Genomic DNA, 17393 nt, shown 5'->3' on the forward strand with positions numbered 1-17393 from the left:
TGCCCGCCCATCAGATGTGTGTCAATGGTGAGGCCAAGAGAACGGCTCAATTTGACCATCTAAGGGCCTTGGTAGATTCATATGAGTGAATGTTGTCTGACAGATACCCTGGCCCCAGATGTGTAGGGCTTTAGAGGTCCAGATCAGTACTCTAAATCTAGCCTGGAAGCAAACAGGCAAACAGTGAAGCTGCTGCAGGATAGGTGTAGAACTTGTGTAGTGGTTAGTGCTCGCAAGCATCCTTAAGGCAGAGTTAAGGCAGAGATCTGAACCAGCTAAAGTTTCCAAACAAGGCAGCACCACATAAATTGCATTATAGTAGTTCGATCCAGATGTGACCAATGTGTGAGTGACAAAGGTCAGTTCTGGTTTCTTCAGGTAGGGTCACAGCTGATGTACCAGCCAAAGCTAGTAAAAGGCACTTCTGGACATTGCCTTGGCCTCCAGGAAGAGCAGTGAGTCCAGGAGAATGAATTTATTTATTTATTAATTATTACATTTCTATACCGTCCCAACCAAAAGGATCTGGGTGGTGCACAACAAGTAAAAAACAAAGGCAAAACCATTTAAAACAAGCTACTTAAACAATGTAAAAACAAATTTAAAGCAACTCAGAATCATTAAAAACCAATTAAAATACCTTAAAAAAAATTAAAACTAGCCAAACAAGTAAGTCTTTAGGGCTCTCTTGAAACTCAACAACTTGTCCAAACTATGGATATCTGCTGGGAGTGCATTCCATAGACCAGGAGCAGCTACACCAGAAGGCCCGGTATTGAGTTGCTACAAGACGTGCCAGTGGTAACTGGAGATGGACCTCTCCAGAAGTCCTCAGCATGCGATGGGGATCATACAAAAGAAGGCGCTCTCTAAGATAACCTGGACCTAAGCCATTCAGGGCTTTAAAAAGGTAATAAACAGCACTTTGTATTTTGCCCAGAAACATATTGGACTTGGACAAGCCCCCTGATAGACCAAGATGAGATTTACCTCACGACTAGGATGACCAATTTTATTAATCTAAAGCACCCCCATCTTATCGGGATTCAATTTCAATTTGTTTGCCCCTATCCAACCCAGAAGAGCCTCCAAATACTGACTAAGGATATCCTCCCTGGTATCTGCTGAGTTAAATGATAGATAGAGTTGGGTGTCATCAGCATACTGATGACACCGTAGTCCACACCTAAGGATGACTTCTCCCAGTGGTTTCAAGTAGATGTTAAACAACATGGGAGACAAAACAGAACCCCACAGAAAGTGATCTTGTGGAAGGCGGACTAAGGTTCCAACAGGGTTTCCTTCTACCTTAGCGATATTCTGAGTAAAAGTACAGGGTAGGATGATGCAACTGGACCTGCTCCCACATCCCACCTGATCTCTTCCCCTCCTTCAATCTATTTTTTAACTCACACACAACCAAAAACCAGGAGTGTGCACAACTTCCAAAGCTGGTTAATGGTAATGAGAACAGCCCTACTGTCATTCACAAAGGAGGGGGAAAGAGGACTGGCACTCTAGCCACAGGAAAATACCCCATTTAAAAAAAGATAAACACACCACTGAAAACGGCATACAACTAGAACTACTCAATGGTTTATGTGAATCATTACTCAGCACAGCTGATTAGCTAAAGAAGACTAAAGAAGTGTATAAGGACCATTTTATACATTTCAGACAAAACATCAAACTGGAGTGTTTGCCTGAGGTTAGCATGCCTGAGGTTAGCATTTCTAACCATTCAAATGGATTATTTCTTCCCAACCGTGGTTCCATTAGTGCCTGGAAACCTCCATTTGAAACCTGTTTTAAGTTGGCCAGGCTGTTGAAACCAAAAGTATGTTGGCTGTATTGTGCTGTTAGAACTGAGTGCAGGATGCAGTCTGGGGTTCATGCTGAAGCTCCTCCCACAGCCACAGAGAGGAAGGTGCAGAGCAGCTCCAAAATGCATCCACTCTCAGCAGCCTGCTTCTCTCACTGGCTGTTTCTTGGAGAGCATACTCTGCCTTCTACTACCTAGCAAACTGCAGCTTCAATTTCATCTGAAAAGATATGCTGTGACTGACTTAAAGGCAATCTGGGAGCTTGTCAAGTGCATTCTACAGGCCAATCACCCACAATCAGCACATCTTTTGCTTGGTTTCTACTCACCTGTCCTGGGCACAAACATCCTGGGTACACACAATACCGTCTTCTGTCCATCCAAGCCAAACACAGCTGACAGTGCTTCCCTTTGTGAATGTGGTTACATCTCTGGGGATATGTCTAGCTTGTTGTGTTTTGTAGTGCCTATATAGGTCAATCCCTCATTCAGGAGAACCTCTGCCAGCTATACACTGGGGGGAAAGGTTATTCCTCACCACAGTTCTCTGAGGGCAGATTCAGATGAACATTGACCTGCACACGCGAGAACATCAGGACACCTGCCCTGATGTCAGTGGTGGATGTGTTGATACACTCTTGGCACATCCTTTAAATGCATGAGGAATGCTGAATCACCACTCTAAATGCACTTCTGCAACCAGCCCCAAGTGTTGTTCCATGGCTGTACACATTGCTGCACAACTTGCAGGCCTACTTGTCTTTGTTGCAGTCCTCCAGTTTGCTTAATAAATAATAATAAATAACAACAACAACAATAATAAACTTTATTTGTTAGCCACCCCATAACAAATTGTTCTCTGGGCAACTTACAACACATTAAAACATAAAACAAAAACACCGCTTAAATCCTAAACGTAAAGTGTTCCATCAAGCTGATTTTGACTCTAACAGGCTGCCCCCAAAAGGGGGGGGGGATACAAAACAAAAACAATTTTTAATTAAAAAAAATCAATTACAATCAGATTAAAAAATTAAATCTAAAATTGAAAAGGCCTGATTGAACAAAAAGGTCTCTACCTGGTTTCTAAAAGAACAAAGTGATAAAGCCAAGCGAACCTTACTGGGGAGGTTCCCAAGGTAAACATATCCTGTCAGTGGGCAGGATGTTTCTGCATCACAGCACCACCATATTTTCAAAGTGTATTTCTTTGGTTTGCTTGGAATGTGTTGCAAAAAGGGGCAGTATCTTGGAAACCTAACTGCTGCACATGAACTGCTAGTCAGACCCAGGTATGTAGCTGTGTTGCAGCTGCTGCACAAAGGTCCAGATATCTGTATTGGTTACCAGCTTGGCAATCACTCTTCTCTCCTATCATGTGGCTAGGTCATTGAATATTAAATTACTTTCAGTGTCCTTATATCATATCTGCTGCATTGTGACATAGAAGTAGAAAGACTCCAAATGTCTTTGGAGATACAGTCCCTGCAGCACTTCCTGATTGGCATGAAACACACCAGCCAGGACCAGCAGGCAGAGATGCACTTTCAGTTATGTTAAGTCAATGTGCTTCTATCAGAACATAGGAAGCTGCTGCCTACTGAGGTCCATCTAGAGCAGCATTGTCTACTCTGACTGGCAATGGCTCTCCAGGACTTCAGGCAGTATTCAGATTCCTCCCTCAGGTTTCGCAGCGGTCCCCGCAGCCCGTCTCTCTCAGTCTCAGATTGCAGGTGAGGGAGTTGCTTCACTCACCGTCTCCTCCTGCTGGACAAAACTTCTCTTGGTCTTGTCTCTCACTAGAGGATGTAGACACCACCTCTGCAATGTGCAGAGGATGAGTAATAGACTGGTTGTAGACCAGGTATGCTGCTGGACCATTTGGAAGTGCAGCACTGGCAGGGGAAACACGACGGGAGGAGTAAGAGCACCCTCCCCTGCCCTTAAAGGTATCCACCCCGCCTTTGAACTGGCCGAACTGCTAGTCGTTCAAACCTGTTCAGAGGCCCATAAAAGGGCATCTGAACCGGTTCATGCACATCCCCAGGGCCATACTTGTGGATATACTGTGTACCAGAGTGCAGGTAAGAGATTGACAACAAGAGCATAGCTGGGAGCGCAGTGGTTTGCTTGTTTATGCACCTTTACGCAGCTGGGGGTGGAAATCTACCCCAAGATCTGGATGAGGGTTGACAGTGAAGTTGGTGTCACTGCAAAATTATTGACTACCAGTTTCAGTTCCAGAGAACTGAGTAAGGGTTTGGAATGAGTAATATATTAGCAAGTGAATAAAGAGGCTACGTACTATAACATACTATAGTACTATAACGTACTATAATGTGCATTTTCGGAATTTTAATCAACATAACCTAATGCTTTAACTGTGCACTGAATGATTTTTTTTTCATGCTGAACAATACTGTATTTAAGTTATCTTCCTTTCTGTCCCCTCCCACAACTGTTATTATTTTTGTGACTCCTCTGCTGAGGCCCTCTTTAAACACTGCTTGCCTATGAGATAACATAAGTTGATAATGGACATTCCCTAAAACAAGACATTGTTGGGGATTTCTTCAAATGCCATTTGCAGCATTCTGGGAAAGAAAGAAAGCTGTCCTGGGCTGCTGGTCCTTCATGATATATGCTATACCCCTACAGAGGTATAGCATAGATGGAGTGGACCCCGGGGTGTGTGTGTGTGAAGATGGACCATGACCCTCTCTTCTGCTTCAGAGAAGCAGGAGGGGGAGAGTAAAGGGCAAGTTGTTGCCCAGCTGGTCGTCCTTTTCTCCCTCAGGAGCCAGGAATATTTGTCCCCTCTTTGTTCAGTTAGAGATTTGACCCTGGTGTTTTGTCTGCTTTGCAATGCTGAAACTTGATCATGGAATTCAAACTCTATACAGGTGTTGGTAATGTAACAGGCTTATTAACAGCATCATCTGGGGCTCTCTGACAGGCCACAGAAGATTTCTCCTAAGCCAAGGAACGGGGAGAGAAAGCTTTTGGATGCTGGCATGTACTTAAGGTATCAGTTAATTCAATGTGCCTGCATACAACACACTTGGAAGTGGAAGGAATGATGCCTGGGCTATCGTTTGTTTTAGTCTTAAAATGATCATAAAAATGACCAGAGACAAAGTTTTTGGAGACCAAACAAGAACTTTACCTTATTTCTTTAAAATATTTCCATCTAATCTTTTTTGTCAAGGTACGTTTCCAAAGCAGTTTGTGTAAGATATTAATAAGTAACATTGTAATAAAATGACAAAACAGTCCAATTCTTGCTTGTTCACATGGTCTCAAATTGCTATTACTTTGAGGTACAGATAATCTAATTAGGATTTACTCTTAGGAAAGTGTGTTCTGAGAATTTCACTTCAGAAAGATCTTTGTTTTTAAAGAAGTATCAGTATTTTTAAACTAACCCTAGAAAAGGTAGCCTCAGTCAGCGAAGTCTTGCAGCAGTTAAACATTCTACATGCAAGAGTATTTTCCAGCAAAATAATGTCCTAGTATACTCTGAACTGTTCTACAAATAAGCAGTTCCAAAGCTTCTGTGTATGGTTTAATTCAAACCTTTCTTCTATTTGTAGAATTATTAGGTATTTGATATGTGCTGATGTAATGCTCAGTTTTGAACACTTCCAGTGCAGGGTCAATATTCCCTGGAGGAACAGACAGCCTTTGTGGTTGTCTGACAGTTAGTCAGATGAGCGTTCTTATTAGTTCCTAAAGGTATGTGTTTACTGAAACAGTCAGCAGGTGAGCCTCAAGAGTTCTCTTCCTCTTTCAGGTCTGGACAGGTGCTTTGCATCTACCAACTGCTAATTATATTTCACTGGCAGGCATGGGCATGTGTGTTTGTATGTACATGTGCCTATGTTAACAAAAATGCCACCATCTGAATTTATTTAAATATTAGTTACATTGATTTATAGGGTGCATGCTGATGTAAAGGTTGAACTATATCATTACTTAGTAGCATGCCTGGATTTATAGTTGTTTCTCAACTACACTCTGTTTTTTTAACAAAAAATTCAACATTTGTAAAACCAGCAATGGAAAGTTTCTTTAGAGAAGTCTATGCGAAGAATTGACTATAATTTACTTGTATTTTAAGCTAATTGTTTTATTATAAGTCAAAACTAATTTAGAAGTGGGGGGATTACAACTTTGATTTTAAAAACAGAAAAATAAACAAGTATTATAAAAACCGAGAAAATAGACAGGAAATCTGAAACAAAAGGGATGTTTATTCAGCCAGCATGAACCACAACGGCACAAAACATTCTCAAAAAAGGACAAAAATTTAAAAGCTGCAGTGTGGTGCTCAAGCTATACAAAATCCAGAGAACTATCACGTTACATCTAGAGTGTCACCCTTAGGTGCACTCAGTTCACAGCAGTTTGTCACTCACTGACATTTAACAGTTGAAGTAGCTGCTTCTCTCCTACTGTAACTAGGGATGTGCAAAACATTTCAACACTGAAACAGTTTGATTCCAATTGGGCTGTTTTGAACTCAGAACATAACATCCCTGTTTCAATCAAAATATTTCAACCTTTCGAGCACCATTCTGGAGGCATGTTTTTCCTTGCTGATTGGTTTTCTGGCACTGGCTTCCAATTGGCTTGTGATCTCCTTGCTTCTTGGTTGGCTTATCATACAATAATAATAATTCAGCATAGTGTAGCAGTTAGAGTGTTGGACTAGGACCAGGAAGACCCGAATCTGAATCCCCATTCAACAATGAAACTCACTGGGTGACTATGGGCCAATCATGTATCTCTCAGCCTAACCTATCTCCCAGGGTTGTTGTGAGAATAAAAATAAGCATGTACACCGCTCTGTGCTCCTTGGAGGAAGAGCAGGATATAAATGTAATAAATGAATAAATAAATATTTAAAATTAAAATAAAATAAAGGGTTGTCATGGGCAACTGTGCCCCCATTGGCTGGGGGGAGGGAGAAGGGGGGAACACAAAGAGGGAATTTCAAAATGTATTCAAAGGGACTGGGAGGCAGGGTCCCTTTATTAGTCCTTACATCAGGAGAGGAGGAAGGATTCAAGGAAGGTTTGATTTTGTGGTTTTCTTTTCTCAGCACTGAGTATAATATGTTGTGCTATTGTTGCTATAACTATCTGGTTTTGCTGGATCTCAGACTGACAAAGACAGAACTTGGGTGCCTGCCTTCCCTGAGTTGTGGTTTGTTTTGTTTGTGAGATAGTGTTGTGGCGAGAAATGGACAGTGGCAGCTGTGTGTGTGTGTGTGTGTGTGCATGTGCGCAAGTGATAGTTCTTGGTGACCCGGGCACACAAATGGCTGCCATGAACAGGGAGAGGGACAAAAAGGCCCGTAAATGCGTGGAGGCTGGTGGTGGGTGGCCAGCAGGGGGAGCGGGAACTGTTGGAGACTCTCTCACAGCAGCACCCACAGAGACAGTAACTTTTCTTTCTTTTATTTTTTAACTTGTAGATCCCCAAGCCAGCCGGGGGTGGGGTGGGGTTGGCTCAAGGTGGAGCCAAATCAAACCGAACCAGACTTGGTTTGGTTCGAGGGCAAGCCAACTGTCTCGACTTTGAGCCGGTTCGCACATCTCTACCTATCACTTAATCCACAAATGAAATGGGCAAGTGTATGATTTTTAACCTTTCCCCAAAACCTCCATAGGAACCTATGGAAATAGCCATTCACCTCTAATGTTCTGTGTAGTTGTAATGTGCTAGACAAGAGAGAAATACAGTGAGGGAAATAAGTATTTGATCCCCTGCTGATTTTGTCCATTTGCCCTCTGACACAGAAATGACCAGGCTATAATTGGAATGGTAGGTTTATTGTAGCTGTGAGAGACAGAATAACAACAAACAAACCCTCAAAAGCCCAGTGCCCAAAAGTCAGCGATGGAGTTGCATTGTAGTGAGGGAAATAAGTATTCGATCCCTTCACAAAAGATGTCTTAGTACTTGGTGGCAAAACCCTTGTTGGCAATCACAGAGGTCAGACGTTTCTTGTAGTTGGCCACCAGGTTTGCACACAACCCAGGAGGGATGTTGTCCCACTCCTCTTTGCAGATCCTCTCCAAGTCAGAAAGGTTTTGAGGCTGATGTTTGGCAACCCGAACCTTCAGCTCCCTCCACAGATTTTCTATGGGATTAAGGTCTGGAGACTGGCTGGGCCACTCCAGGACCTTCATGTGCTTCTTGAGCCACTCCTATGTTGCCTTGGCTGTGTGTTTTGGGTCATTGTCATGCTGGAATACTCATCCACGACCCATTCTCAATGCCCTGGCTGAGGGAAGGAGGTGCTCACCCAAGATCTGACGGCACATGGTCCCGTCCATTGTCCCTCGATGCGGTGAAGGTGTCCTGTCCCCTTAGCAGAAAAACACCCCCAAAGCATAATGTGTCCACCTCCATGTTTGACGGTGGGGATGGTGTTCTTGGGCTCATAGGCAGCATTCCTCCTCCTCCACACACGGCGAGTTGAGTTGATGCCAAAGAGCTCGATTTTGGTCTCATCTGACCACAACACTTTCACCCAGTTCTCCTCTGGATCATTCAGATGTGCATTGGCAAACTGCAGACAGGCCTGTACATGTGCTGCCTTGAGCAGCGGGACCTTGCGGGCACTGTAAGATTCCAGTCCTTCACGGCGTAGTGTGTTACCAATTGTTTTCTTGGTGACTATGGTTCCAGCTGCCCTGAGATCATTGACAAGTTCCCCCCGTGTAGTTCTGGGCTGCTTTGTCACCGTTCTCATGATCATTGCAACTCCACAAGGTGAGATCTTGCATGGAGCCCCAGACCGAGGGAGATTGACAGTTATTTTGTGTTTCTTCCATTTGCGAGTTATCGTGCCAACTGTAGTCACCTTCTCACCAAGCTGCTTGGTGATAGTCTTGTAGCCCAGTCCAGCCTTGTGCAGGTCTACAACCTTGTCCCTGACATCCTTCGACAGCTCTTTGGTCGTGGGTATGGTGGTGAGTTTGGAAGCTGAGTGATTGCTTGCTTCTATGGACAGGTGTCTTTTATACAGGTACTGTAACAAGCTGGGATTAGGAGCACTCCCTTACAGAGGGTGTTCCTCATCTCAGCTCGTTACCTGCATATAGTGAAGACACCTGGGAGCCTGAAATCTTGCTGGTTGATAGGGGATCGAATACTTATTTCCCTCACTACAATGCAAATCCATCGCTGACTTTTGGGCACTGGGCTTTTGAGGGTTTGTTTGTTGTTATTCTGTCTCTCACAGCTACAATAAACCTACCATTCCAATTATAGCCTGGTCATTTCTGTGTCAGAGGGCAAATGGACAAAATCAGCAGGGGATCAAATACTTATTTCCCTCACTGTATTTCAAAATAAAGGACATATGACAACCTAACTTATTACATACAAACCATTTAAATAGATACTGTTTAATGTTGGTGTGGAGAGGCTGAGGTTGAGCTTCAGAGATTCCTAGGAAATACAGCATGCTTAAGCACCTCCCAGTAAGGACACAAACTGTGAACCTGAAGGACCAGGTTCGCAGTTTGGGGGTGCTCATTGATCCAGCACTGTCACTAGGGGCTCAAGTGGCCTCTGTGGCTCGGAGGACCTTTTTATTAGCTTCGGCTGATATGTCAACTGCGACCTAATCTGGACAGAGATAGCTTGGACACAGTTACTCATGTTCTGGTAACCTCTCATCAAGATTACTGCAATGCATTGTACATGTGTGGGACTGCCTTTGAAAATGGTCCAAAGACTGCAGCTGGTGCAAAATAGGGCTGCAAGTTTATTAACTGGGACTGGGAGTTTTGATTATATTACGCTAGGGCTTCATCAGCTGCACTGGTTCCCAGTCTGTTTCTGGGCCCAATTCAAAGTGTTGGTTTTAAAACCCTAAATGACTTGGCACCGTGTTACCGCCTTGCCTCATATGACCCGACCTGGACCTTAAGACCTCCTCCAAGTGTCCCTGCCAAATGAGGTAAAGTGGGTGACTACCTGGGAGAGGGCCTTTTCGGTGTTTGCACTCTCTTTATGGAATAGCCTCCCTAGTGAAGTTCACCTGGCTTTATCACTTTGTTCTTTTAGATGCCAGTTAAAGACCTTTTTTGTTCACTCAGGCCTTTTAAATTTTGATTTTCAATTTTGATTTTTAACTTATTTTAAAAGAGTTTTTAAATTGCTTTGTATTGTATTTTGAATTTTCTCCCCCCCCCCTTTTGGCTGGTTACGATTTAATCTGTTGTGTTTTTATTTCATGTTTTATGTTGTGTTGTAAGCTGCTCAGATAACAATTTGTTATGGGGCGGCCAGCTAACAAATAAAGTTCATTATTATTATACTTAAGTGCTGCAAAAAATTACACACAGTGCCAGATGCAACACATATTTATACTTGGAAATAAATCTGCCTGAACATAATGAGAGTTCACCTAAGGAAGCACGTATAAAATTTTACCCACAATGGAACTTACTTCTAAACAAATACACATAGGATTGGGATGTGAAAGGCTCAACATATAACATGCAAAGCAGCATAAAACCCTCTCACTTCTGACAGTGCCTAGTGAAGCCTGCTCTTAAGGAAATCAATTTTCTGCCAACAATCTCAAGGGTGTTATTAACATATTACAGTGACATCATCACTGTAGTGATAAAAGAAAATAAATTTCGGCAGCTTGAAGATTGCGTCAGTTTTTAATGAATAATTCTTGTGCTGCCCTATAACCTTTCAGTTATAATATTCTTGGTGGGTTAGACTGTTGACTTGTTATCCTTTTATTTGTTATTTATATTTTAATTGTATTTTTTTCCTCCCTTGTTGTGCTGGTCATAGACCGTAATAAACGTTGATTGATTGACTGATTGATTGAAAATAAATTTAATCTGCTTCTAGATTACTATACACCAAGACCTCCCACCACCCTGCCCCAGTCTGTGCAGTTAATTGGACTAGAAAAGATGTTGCTGTTTTTGTTTTTATTTTAGCAGAGTCCAGTATAGTTTCCCAGTCAAGAAACTGAAAGTTGTCAGCAAAAGAGCGGAGAAAGAAATACTTGCTGAGGCAAATCAGGAGAAGAATGTCATTTGAGGACTGAAACTTCTGTCATCAGGGAAATGAATAACTGTATATTATGCAGTGGAAACAGAACTGTCCTTATGTGACTACAATTAAGCAGTAACTAAACCCCCTACCAGGGGCCTAGCAAAGTCAGTCCTAGGTCCAAAACACCGCCGAAAAACACATGAAGATGTGCACCCGAGCCCTACCCTCTCCTGCCCTGCCATGTTTTCACTGCAGAAAAACTATATGGACATGGTGAACAACAAAACATTCTTGGCACAACCTTTCTTTTACTCCTCTGCAAATAATATCACACACTCCCCAATGAACACTGACACTTTTTGCACATATATTCCCATGGCTCAGAGAGAGAGAGAGGGAGAGACACTATAGTAACCTCATAACATCATCAACAACACAGGGGAGAGCTAAGAGTGAGCTGTTGTCTGCTTGGTGCCTGCTCCCTAAGTCTGGGGACATGTTCCCTCACCCCGTTCAATTATAGCTACACCCCTGCTCTTACTCTGATTCCTGTTAAGGCTCTGTATGTTGCACAAATATTGGGTTATAAATCCTTTGGCCTCCCCACTGAGATGTAGTGTGAGGGTTGTAAATCTTCAAGTGATTTCCTGAATCGTTGCATTCCTGAGACACTCGTAGTTCGCAAAGTCTAAATGCTGTTGACCCCCTTCTCCTTCCACTTCACTCCCTGTGAAGAAAGTGATCTTGCTCACATAGAAGCCAGCTGAAGAACTCACTGATTTCAGTGGAAGAAGGAAACTGTTAAGGTTATTTGTTTCAATGAACAATTCAAGTTCTCAAGTAATATTTTGCCATTGAAAATGACTACAGCCTTGTTTGAACAACCTCCTGTTTTCTAGTCTTTTTTTGCTGATAATATGAAGTTGCCATTCAGCTACTACATGTTATTTTAATGCTGTGTTAGCAGTCTTACATCATGCTCACACTTTGTGCTACCCATCCACATGTGCTGCCATTAATGTTGAAGTCCAGATGTGAGTAAAATATCCATGTTGAAATTATTAGATAAATATGCTTACTTGCTAAACCACCTAAACTCTCTAAACTCTCCCAACCTTTTTGTGCGTGGACCCTCTCCCCCAACTGGGGCACCCTTTTCCCCACTTAGCAGCAGTGAAACTGCTGAATGATTATTATTTATTATATTATACAATGAATTATTATAATGAGGAAGCTGCAAAGGGGTGGTGGTGGTGGTTAAATGCCCCACATTTGGCACTAATTTGCTCCTTTATGCCCCAGAAAGGAGAAGCCCTCATCCCAGTGTGCAAAGGAGTGAGTCAGCGGCAAACACAAGGATTTAAACTCCTCACTTGGAGATAATTTTGCTCTTATGGGCATCTGGATGGGTCAGCCCTAACCAGTATATCATGGGGTATGTAAACTCCAAGTACAGCCAGTATTCAGCAGTGCGAAGCTGGCTCCAAGCAAGAGGAGCCTGAACTCCCTGCATCTTGGAGCCAACTTCACTCTGATGTGCACTCAAGCAAGGCTGCCCCACATCATCATGCTAACTGGCAAAGGGGCACCTTTTAACGTGGCGATTCTCTTTATTTAGCAGGGGGAGAGTAACTGGCCCTATCCACGCCCAGCAGAGTACCTCCAGTGATTGTTGCTGGTGTCTATCTTATGTTTCTTTTTAGATTGTGAGCCCTTTGGGGACAGGGATCCATCTTATTTATGTGTAAACTGCTTTGAGCAATTTTTGGAAGGGAAATTGAATTCATCATCATCATCATGCAGCACATAAACTCCCCAAGGCTTGGAGGTGGTTTAGCTTTACTCTGCACCCAGCTGGACTGGCCAGGTGGCACACAAACATGTGATTCAGGGTACGCTAGTGTGCTATGGCACACTGGTTGGAAGAGCCTGCTCTAAACTATGTATTTCATGGTTTTCTTGGTTTCTAAATGGCTGTGTCAAATATTGAATGCAGTTCTCCTTACCCAAGACTGTAGCCCTATTCATATGTTATGTTCACCATTTGTATGATCTGTGTACCGCATATTCAGGTACAGATTTGTACGAACGCACAGATATTCACATGCTATGTTGAACACAGGTACAGCAGTACTCTTATTTGTATCCTTCATTTGAAGGCTCACTTTTAAAATGAACACTGGTATAGTTATTCACACACAAGCATGTATGTGTGTACAGACGTGAATAGAGATATGCATGAATCATATTTTGTGATTTGATTTGAGGTCAAATCAAATCACAAAATATTTGAATCGGTTCATGGAAACAGTGGCCATTGCCAGCAGTTTCAATGAATCAACTTATTTGTTTACATTTATATCCTGCTCTTCCTCCAAGGAGCCCAGAGCAGTGTACTACATCCTTGAGTTTCTCCTTACAACAACCCTGTGAAGTTGGTTAGGCTGAGAGAAAAGTGACTAGCCCAGAGTCACCCAGCAAGTATCATGGCTGAATGGGGATTTGAACTTGGGTCTCCCCGTTCCTAGTCCAGCACTCTAACCACTACACCACACTGGCTTTACTTGAATCAATTAGAGTGATTCAGCCAGAGGGAACAATGGGGAACTAGAATCACCCCATTGTTCCCCATGAGTAGGTCCTAGGGACACCAAAGTGGGTTGGGTAGTAGGACATGGTGGGTGCTACCTAACACCCAACCCACTAGGAAATGGGTGATTAATTTTTTTTTAACCTTTACCAAACAAACCCCTGAGCTTTCAAAACACATGCATGCACACACACGGGTGCATACACACACCAGCAAGTTTCTAACTATTATGATCTTGAACGTAAGCTTGAAAGTGTGTGTGGGCAACAGGCCTGCTGCAATTTCAAAGGTTGGGAGAAGGGCTCCATTGAACAAGCCAGCTCTTTTTATTTATTTTGCCCCACCTCCATAATTATCAGAAAGAGACTAAAACTATACAAAAAGTGATTCATTTTTGTTTAAATTTGCATTATAGGCCTCATGATTCATTTTAGAACAGAACTTTAACATTGGTACAGATCATACACACACAGAGACCTGTTTAACTGAGATGAGCATATATGCAAAGAACTTGTTGAACTATTCACTTATTGAGTGGTCAGCAAGGCAGCTAACTGCTGTGCCAACTGCTCTTCTAGACGTTGTGCATGTGTGGCGGCCATCTGAGCCGCAGGGGCAGGGCAGCCTACCCTGGGCTTAGTGTCCCCTCGTGGGCACGTGCATGCGCTCACACATTTTTTGATGTCCACACAGTTAATTTTAGAATCCGCTCAGGTTTAATCAGGAAGGTCCCACTCTGAATGCATGTACGTGCACACTGCCTTAATACTGCCACCCAGAACAAAACTCAATCCGCACAAAGATGAAAAAAATTAGAGAGAACACTGCCTGGGCTGCTTGGTTAGTAGGAGATGCTACTGGGTGCCCATGGTGGCAGCAGGGAGAGAAGTGGTATGGTGCAGGGGCTGCTGCTGAGTGCCTGTCACATGAGCAGCAGCCATTTTGAAGGCGGCCGTCCATGCCCAAAGGGCCTCTGTGTGGCCTGGGTCATGACCTGGCCACACAGAGACCCATTGGGCATGTGCAGCAGACTCCAAAAATAGCCACTGCAATAAGGGTGAGGCCCAGAATGGGCCGAAGACCATCAAAACAGGCCAATTTGAGCCATAATGGAGGCCCATGGGGGAGGAGGAACCTCTGAAGAGACCCCCTATGCCTCAGAGAAGCCCCCCGGAGGAATTAAACCGCCCTGAGCAATGTAAACTGCCCTGAGTCTTTTGGAAGGGTGGTATAAAAGTTTTAATAATAAATAAATAAATTAAATAAAGTGCTCAAATTGTAAAGATAATGAAAATGTTCGCGACCCCACCCCCCCAATGGCTGGGGGTGGTGGTGTTTCAGTCCCATGTCGAGCCAAACCGGGGGTAGTTCAGCTCCACATCAAGCCATCGAACTGGTTTGCACATCCCTACCCTCCAGCTGTTGTTGAACTACAATTCCCATCATGCCTAGCCACAATAAATGATTTTTGAATTTGTGTCTGGGGATGATAGGAGTTGTAGTTCAACAGCAGCTGTCAAGGTTGCCTATCCCTGACCTAAAGAAACCTACACAATTGTATGCACTAGTACAGGGCTATACAGCCCTCCAGTTGTTGTTGGTCTACAACTCCCATCATCTCCACCCAGGGTGGCCAGTAGTCAGGGATGATGGAAATTGAAGGCCAACATTTTCAAGAGGGGCAAAGTTGTGCATCCTGCTCTAGTAATAAAGGTGCTACTAGAGTAAATCTTTCAGAACCTAAACCAAATTCTGATGCTTAAAAAGTGTAAGAAATGTTTCTCCTATCATAGAAAAAATACTTTTGGTCTTTTGTCACTTCTCTGTCTAGCAATAAATTTTTCTTAACTTATCAGTGCAAAACATAAAAATCTTTTTCTACCTTTCTTAAAATAAATCATGGTTGATTTCCACGGTTGACAATCTGACAACAGTTTAAGGTTAAGGATACATGGAATTTTATTTACAACAGAACGTAAAGGAAGTAGTATACTTTTCCTCTCTTGCCAATGCTTCCCTTTGTCTTATTAAAATGTACACTTTCCCATGATTATCTAAGGATTTCATTAGCTAGGTTTAGAAAACTTAGTAGTTAAAAGAGTAAACCCCACCTTATCTTTTTTAAAATTCTTAAATCATGAACAAAGGAAACCTCTGTTTTGTCAGCATAGGTACAAATATACTTACACAGGTTTCTTGCTGGATACACTGTAAGACTCTCTTGGCAGGGACGAGGAAATCAATTAGACATCTGAGACCATCTCCATGATAGAACTTTTCAACAATACTGAAAAGCTGCCACAGAACAGTAGCAGCTGTAGCTTCAAAAGGTGGGTAGAGAGAGGAAAGTGTATTCTGGATGTAGGTATCAAGGGATTCAGAGTTCTGAAATAAAGAGTTACAGGCTGTTAACATGTGAGGAAGAAAATACTTCAGTGTAAAGCAATAAAATAAGATATATGAAAGCAGTTTGCTGGGAAACCCAAGTTTCCTCAAAAGTTTATTAGACACTAGCTGGGCCAGGTGCAGAGCATCTGCGCCTCTAGTTTGCCTCAGCCATTTTCTCACCTGCTCACCCGCCGGCGCTTATTTTTCTCGCCGCCACCCGCCAGAAAGCTACCTGCCCTCCCACCGGCCGCCTCGACTCACCACCTCCTACCACCCACTGTCCAGCTCGGCACCTCCCATCAGTGGCTGCCTTTTTTCGCCAGCCCATCAGCTGGCCTGCTGCTTCCTCCGGCCCGCAACCGCACTTCCTCTTGGCGGCCAGCCAGCCCGCCTCCTTCCCTGGCCCACCACTGCACTTCCTCCCAGCAGCCTGGTGGCCCGCCTCCTCCTTTGGCCTGCTGTCGTGCTTCCTCCTGGCAGGTGGCCCACCAGCCATCCGCCCAGCCACCATTACCGTTTCCTTCCCCGTTGCTATCCAGGCAGTTGCTCGTGAACTCTTGCGAGAGCTGTCACACATGAGATTAGTGATGGGTACATAGGAACATAGGAAGCTGCCATAGACTGAGTCAGATCATTGGTCTATCTAGCTCAGTATTGTCTACACAGACTGGAAGCAGCTTCTCCAAGGTTGCAGGCAGGAACCTCTCTCAGTCCTATCTTGGAGATGCCAGGGAGGGAACTTGGATCCTAGATGATCTTCCCAGAGCGGTTCCATCCCCTAAGGGGAATATCTTACAGTGCTCACATGCAACCAGGGTGGACCCTGCTTAGCTAAGGGGACAAGTCATGCTTGCTACCACAAGGCCAGCTCTCCTCTCCAGTACGTTTCGGAGAATTATATATATAGATTATATATATAGATTGTCCAATGAGAAGAGCAATAGTGCTGGAGAAACATCCACAAAAGACAACTTCTCTGCCATTAACAACTGCCAGCTGCAAAGTGTAGCAGAGATGAAGGTGTCTTCTAGGATCTAGAGTCCTTTGAAAAAGAAAGGGTTCTTTGGCTGACAAGTAATGTGAGAGTTCCTTGGACACAGAAAGTTTGGTTCATGTAAGATGATGACAGAAATGGCTGACTGTGCAAAGGAGATTCTCACGATTTCTCTGTGCTTGCAAAGCCCAGCACAAAGTGAGAAGCTGACTTCTCCCCTTCCTCAAGTCTTCTGTTCATGCCTGCAACCATAAATAATGGTTAGTTATCAATCAAAGTGTATTAACCTCTGACCGTCTACATATCAAGATGCACTCAGGATAGCTATCAAGACCAGCCAAGATGAGTATACACCGCTCACTGAACAATACAGTAACGAACATTTGGAACACACAAATACAAACACCACTGCTTCAATATCATCAGATGACAGCTCAGCAGCTGCTAACTGTGACTAGCATCAGGCTGGGCAAATAAGCTAGTAAAATGATCTAGAAGCAGCTCTGAACTGGTGTTCCTTCTAAATAAGAGTGAATGCAAGTCCAAAGATCTTACTT

The 17393-nt window shown here is 43.4% G+C and overlaps 1 protein-coding gene across 14 annotated transcripts in view; it reads right to left on the reverse strand.

Moving 5' to 3' along the window:
• The window catches only part of PLEKHG4B (pleckstrin homology and RhoGEF domain containing G4B), a 239592-nt gene that overhangs the window by 87311 nt on the left and 134888 nt on the right, over positions 1-17393 (reverse strand). For all 14 annotated transcript variants that reach the window (XM_053261042.1, XM_053261039.1, XM_053261044.1 and 11 more), the window contains one exon: positions 15642-15839. In XM_053261042.1, coding sequence (XP_053117017.1) covers positions 15642-15839 — 198 coding nt within the window. The remainder of the gene's footprint in view (positions 1-15641; positions 15840-17393) is intronic.

Source organism: Hemicordylus capensis, chromosome 6 (assembly GCF_027244095.1).
Source record: "Hemicordylus capensis ecotype Gifberg chromosome 6, rHemCap1.1.pri, whole genome shotgun sequence".
Classification (NCBI taxonomy): domain Eukaryota; kingdom Metazoa; phylum Chordata; class Lepidosauria; order Squamata; family Cordylidae; genus Hemicordylus; species Hemicordylus capensis.